Consider the following 6,416-nt stretch of genomic DNA (forward strand, 5'->3'; position numbering starts at 1 on the left):
ATTTGCTGCTTCTCATCGCGCATAACGTGGTTTGTTACCTTGATCCGCAACATCCAAATATACTTGTACACACAGGGGAGAATGAAACTGCAAGAAGTCAAGCTGATGGACTTTAGAGCAATGTTTTTCTTACCTACTGGAGGCTGCAGCATTAGGATGAAGGGAGATGTGTCCTCAAGGACTCACCACTCTTTTGACCAGCTCTCCATTGACTATAAAGGGAACACAGGGATGTGCTCAGAGATGCACCTGCTTGGTAGATATTCCCATTCAGTCCAAGGAATCCCACACTATCTCAGCTTTCATTTAGTGTTAATTTATCCGTATGGGTGATGGTTATTTCAGCCTATTTAAGGACCCCTGCACCCTGTCCAGGCTGTCTGAAGAGCCTGCATAGAGCAATCTCCTCAGACATAGCAGCATTTTCCTGTCACCTTAAGCAAAAGATCTGGGGAAGACTCACATGTGTTTGTGCCTACCTAATTCCTCTCCTGCTTCACTCTCTCACGTCTCACTTTTGGGCTGCAGAATGAACCGTGCTCCCACCGCTGGCTATGAATCAGATGTCGGGAGCAAGACCACTCACCACTTCGTTTACCCCGAGAGCTACAAAGAGCTGGCAGAAAATGTGAGCATGATCTTGATCCCCTTCAAAACACTGGACCTACGCTGGGTTGTCACCGCTCTCACCACAGGCACCATCAACTTGTGAGTAAGGACCCCTGAAGGGTCGGGAGCTCCTGCATCTCATGTTGCTGTAGGAGATAAAAGCCTTCGCTGGGCAAATTCCTGCTGCTGATAAGGCCTAGGGGAGCTTCATAGACCCTTTCAGGTCAGAGTTCAGCCCTGAACACTTGCTTTCCAGGAAAAGTTTGATGATATAGTGAAGTCTTTGAGGTGAAGATTGAGATCCAGCTCTTCACAGGTCTCAGAGAAATGAAAAAGGGAGGTTTTGCTGCTGAAGGCAGCCAGTTTGAGCAGCAGCTTCCTGGGCTTTGGGGTTCAGTGTGTCATTTTGGGCTTCTGCTCATCCTTCTTCTCTCTAGTCCCTTGGGAGTACAGTGAGTGCAGCCAGCATGTCCATACCTAGATGCACCCCTCAGAAAGCCATCTGCTGAATCAGGCATTTGGTGGGTTATTCATATATCATGGTCCTAGACACATGGATTATTCCACCTGAGACACTTGGGTGGCCGAGTGGTCCTCCAACATACATTACACAGCTTGCAGAAGAGGACAAGGAGGCAGAGAGGGATGTGCAGGTTGCTCATGCAATGTAGTGAGAGCAGAAGCACATCACAGCACTTAGTCCCCCATCCACAGCAACATCCCCTGGACACATTGATCAGGAATTTGGTCTGTCTTCCCTGGTGGAATGTGATCGAGATCTGTGCAGAGGAGATGCTATTGTTTTATGTGTCACCTGTGTGCCTTAGCCTTAAATTCATGTCTTCTACCTGGCAATAATGTGCCATGCTGGTATTTAGTCTCCATTCCTTCTTTATGAGTGTTTCAGAAGTAAATGTTGCCCTGCTTAATGCATCTATAGCAGCACTAGGATTAGAAATGTGGACAAAACGCATGCTCCTGCTTGATGCCTGCTAGCAAATTCTCTCTCTTCCTGTAAGCTGGCTTTTCCTAATCCAGAGAATGAAATACGTGACATTTGTACTGTGTGTGAGGTTATCTGCTGGGTGTAAATCCACAGCCTTGTGGGATTGCTTGGGGACACCCTGCCACACATAGACAGCGAGAGCAGATCACATTACTTTATTCCAGAGAGAACTATTTCAAGACATTCAACTTTTTTCCCAATTTCAGAGTCTCAAAAAATTAAAATCTTGGAGAAGTATGACCCTGTTGACTGGGTGTAAGACCCACTTTGCATTTTTAGGGAATATTTTTTGACAGGATAACAAATGGAGTTTTCTTTCTTTTTTCTTTTCTCTCTTTGCAAATGCATTTTAGAGTCTTTTTATTTCTTATTAAGATTCTCCTAACTTGTAACAAATGTGGTTTAGTCTTTTTTTAACTTTTTTTGCCACCAGCACTTAATATATACAGTTATAAGTTGTCTTTTAAAAAAATCATCTTCAGGACACTCTTGTACCTGGAAAAAAATCAGCCCACTTAGAAAACTGGCTAAAAATAATCACCTTTTTCGCAAGGCTTTTTTTTTTTTTTTTCTTTTAGAAGTTGTATTGATAAAAAAGGTTGAGAACCTCTGCCCTTCAACTTGGATTCAAGTCCTATGAGAAGCAATGGAAAGCTCCCAGCTGCCTTCAATAGACTTTGAATGAAGCCCCTTGCAGCATCTTTGTTATATCTGTGCCTGTGCTCGGAAAAGGAGCCCACAAAGGACCAGTTACTGCCATCTTCACCCATCTGTGTTTGTATCACTGTCACTGCTCTGTGTCCAGATTGCAAAGCGGTTCACTATTTTTTGGCGAGTATTTACCTTCAGAAGTGCCAGCAAGTGGGTTGCAGTGGTAAAGTTCATAGAATCATAGAACAGTTTGGATTGGAAGGGACCTTAAAGAACACCTAGTTCTAATCCCCCTGCCATGGGCAGGGACACCTTCCACCAGCCCAGGTTGCTCCCAGCCCCGTCCAGCCTGGCCTTGAGCACTGCCAGGGATGGGGCACCCACAGCTGCTCTGGGCAGCCTGGGACAGTGCCTCACCACCCTCATAGTGAAGAATTTCTTCCTTATATCTAATCTAAATCTATCCTCTTTCCATTTAAAGCCTTTCCCCCTTGTCCTATCACCACATGCCCTTGTATACAGCCCCTCTCCAGCTTTCTTGTAGCCCCCTTTAGGTACTGGGAGCTGCTCTAAGGTCTCCCCGGAGCCTTCTCTTCTCCAGGCTGAACAACCCCAGCTCTCTCAGCCTGTCTTCACAGGAGAGGGGCTCCAGCCCTCTGATCACCTTCGTGGCCCTTCTCTGGACTCACTCCAACAGGTCCATCTCCTCCTTATGCTGTGGACCCCAGAGCTGAGCACAGTGTTCCAGGTGAGGTCTCATGAGAGCAGAGGGGGAGTTATCCTTCTAACCTGCTGGTCACGCTTTTGATGCAGCCCAGGAGGTGGTTGGCTTTCTGGGCCGCAGGGGCACATTGTCGGGCCATGTTGAGCTTCTTGTCAACCAATACTCCCAAGTCCTTCTCCTCAGGGCTGCTCTCAACCCGTTCTCTGCCAGCTGGACATCAAGCCATTGACTGCAATAATTTCAGAGTGACCATCCAGCCAATTTCTTATCCACAAAGTGGTCCACCTGTCAAATCCATGTCTCTCCAATGTAGACACAAGTGTGGGTGAAAAAAAAGCCAAACTATTGCAAATTAGTATTAACTAGTTTTCTTGGGCCCCTCTTCCCTCCAGGGCTGTATCCCATGATACTCTACCAAGTAGATCCCTGAAGAAGCAAAGTCTGATCTCCCGAAGTCCAGGGTAGCGAGCTTGCTGTGCACCCTCCTCACTTCCCTAAGGATCTTGAACTCCACCATTTCACAGTGACTGCAGCCAAGGCTGTCCTGGAGTTTCACATTCCCCACCAACCCTTCCTTGTTGGTGAGAACAAGATCCAGCATAGCACCTCTCCTCGTTGGCTCCTCTATTACTTGGAGAAGGAAGTTATCATCAATGCATTCCAGAAACTTCCTGGATTGCTTATGCCCTTCTGTGTTGTCCCTTCAACAAATACCAGGCTGGTTGAAATTTGGGGAAAGTGTCTTCCTCCTGCAGGTCCTTGCCATTGCAAGCTTCCATTCTTCTGCATTACTGCCCCCTCTCCCTTCTGTGCCATTGGGGAGGTTTGGGCTGTTTGGGTCCACTGCCCTCGGAACCAGCTATCTAGCTCCTTCTCAGCCTTCCCTGATGTTACTCAGCCTTTTCACCACCTCCTGCAGCTCAGCTACCTGCTGCAGGACATCCTTTTTCGGGTAGGTCTGCCCCAGGAGAAAGGTCCAGGCACTTCCTGTGGTCTGAGGTCTGCACTGCACGTTGGGTGAGCCCTCAGCCTATCAGGAACATGTAACTGGTTGATTACAAGGCAATCACAGCACATGAAAAGAAAAATATCTTCACTTACTAAAGTACAGGATATATTATCTATTTATGATTAGTTTGTATACATGGGCTTGGTAAACATCTGGTATAAATTCGTGTGTAAGTATTAAACCACATGGAAGAAATACCAATATTTTAAGATTTTTGCCATACTGAAAGCAGGGAAATTACATAATTGATAAGCTGGTACATGCTGGAATAATAAAACTGGAACATCATAAGCACAGAAATCACAACAATATATGTAATATGATAGTGGAATAAACCTATAAGCACACATTAAACACTCACTGTCAGATACAGTGTTTAAGGAAATTGTTGACTGTGTATTTGTAAAGGGGAGAAGACATGAAATAAAAATAAAACCCATCAGAGATATGGTATTTTAGAAGAGAAGAAATACTTACCTGCTTACCCTGACCTGCATGGCCACCATGCCTTGTGCACAGGCTGCACAGTACCAATTGAGGTTAGATTAAGAAGAATCTAAGTGCACTCATAGCTAAAAAGATAAGCAGCCTGTATTGTTTAGATTTTTACACAGGACTCAAAACTTGTGAATTAATCATTTTCTTCTCCCAGAAGTATTATAATTCAAACCATTTTAATGGTTTAAAACAAAAGCCACGCTGCAGATGTCCTTAATATTAGATTGAATTGATAAGTGAATGATTGTCTCAAACATCCAGTTTGACTGATGGATGTCCCATTTCAAAGTGGCTCTCTAAGACTGAGCATTATCCCAGAAAAGCCAAGAAAAGCCTTCTGGGATAGAAAACCTTCAGGCCCTTATCAGTCATATATTTAGCCTAGTTGCCTTAACTTGCCTTCTGCAAGTGTTTTAGGAATCTCCATAATGAAAAAAAGCTCTAGGTACCTCTGCTTGGTTTGGGAAAAAGCAATTTTTGTTTTTCTTAAAATGTTTCATATCTTCCACCTTGCTCAAGGGTACAGTAAATACCCCGTACGAGGTGGCCAGTAATGATGACAGGCTTCACTAGAGCCCTGCAAAGTGGCTCATAGAAGATGTTTTCCAAATTACATGTATTCCACCTGTAGCCACCTTCATCATAGGCTTCACTCTGTCCCGCTCCTGTGTGGTACTTACTGGCTCCCTTGCTGCTATGCAGCCCAGGTTTTACATGACTATAACAGCATAGGTCTCCATTTGGTCTTAATCAGCGTGCCGATACTTTCCATGTGGTTATATGAAATTCTGCAGCCAAGTGACAGCAGGGCTTGGATATTGCTTCCGAAAAAATGAGATGTCCCATGATTAAAATGACTAACGTGTCATCTGACAAGAACCACAGTAGACTCCTGGTTGGATCAGAGCTGTCTGCAAATACTGTCTTGAACATTGCATACTGTTGTCTTTGGTCTTCTACTGTACCTAGCTATCCTGTCTTGTTTCCTCCACATCACCTTTTTGGAAAATGTTGGCTATTTCTTATATAATAATGAGGAAATTTTACTAGCAAAGAAGCCCTTTTTTGTCTTCATAACCACAAAAAGGACATGGGTTCACATGGGATCACAAAGCCTACTTCTGCTGACTTAGCTGATCAAGGTCAGGTGTGGGAAGCAGATCCAAGTGCAGATTTGCTGACAGCAGATTAAAAAGTCTGCATGGGTGCCCTTTTCCCCATTAACACCTTGTCTCACATCTCAGGAGGTCTGGAGCCCACCAGACACCTCTCCCACTGCATCCAGCCCAGAGCAGGTATCACAGGTCAGGGATGCCCAGAAGTACATACGGAGATGAGGACATTGCCAGGTCATCACTGGTTTGGGAAGACTGAGACTAATGTTTCAAAGTGCTGATGATCCATGGTTCAAAAAGAAACAAAGCCTTAATGACAGGAACCTTACTGTTAACAAAAATCAAGTGAAAACATTTAGATTGAGGTAATGGAAGGCTTTGGCGATTTACCACAACCATCCAAAAGTTTGCAGGGTATATTTTGGGATATGTTCCAATTATGAGGCCAGTTCACCAGAGTTTTTTCACTTGAAACAAACCCAGGGAGATATTTTTTTTACAGCACTCATGATGATCTGTGCAATGCCAGCAATCACTATGCATGAGACATGGGGAAGAAAAGATTTTTTTGTTTTCAAGACATGACTCGTGATTTTGACCCAGTCATAAGGTATGACATGGAAGTTTTATGCTGGGAACTGTAGGAAGCCTTCAGCATCCCCCTGGGGAGGAGGGGAATGGCTTGCTGCTGAGGAGCTGTGTATTGGGAATGCCCAAGTTACACACAAGCACAGAACTTATGAACTCTGCTACCACCTACCCTGAAAATCATGCAGTAGCTACGAATATTAGGAGGGGAAAAGT

General features: G+C 44.7%; 1 protein-coding gene across 1 annotated transcript in view; it reads left to right on the forward strand.

The window, feature by feature from the left end:
* ST3GAL1 (ST3 beta-galactoside alpha-2,3-sialyltransferase 1) overlaps positions 1–6,416 on the forward strand; it is an 80,679-nt gene that overhangs the window by 66,997 nt on the left and 7,266 nt on the right. The window contains exon 4 of the mRNA XM_040586045.1: positions 529–708. Coding sequence (XP_040441979.1) covers positions 529–708 — 180 coding nt within the window. The remainder of the gene's footprint in view (positions 1–528; positions 709–6,416) is intronic.

Source organism: Falco naumanni, chromosome 3, assembly GCF_017639655.2.
Source record: "Falco naumanni isolate bFalNau1 chromosome 3, bFalNau1.pat, whole genome shotgun sequence".
Classification (NCBI taxonomy): domain Eukaryota; kingdom Metazoa; phylum Chordata; class Aves; order Falconiformes; family Falconidae; genus Falco; species Falco naumanni.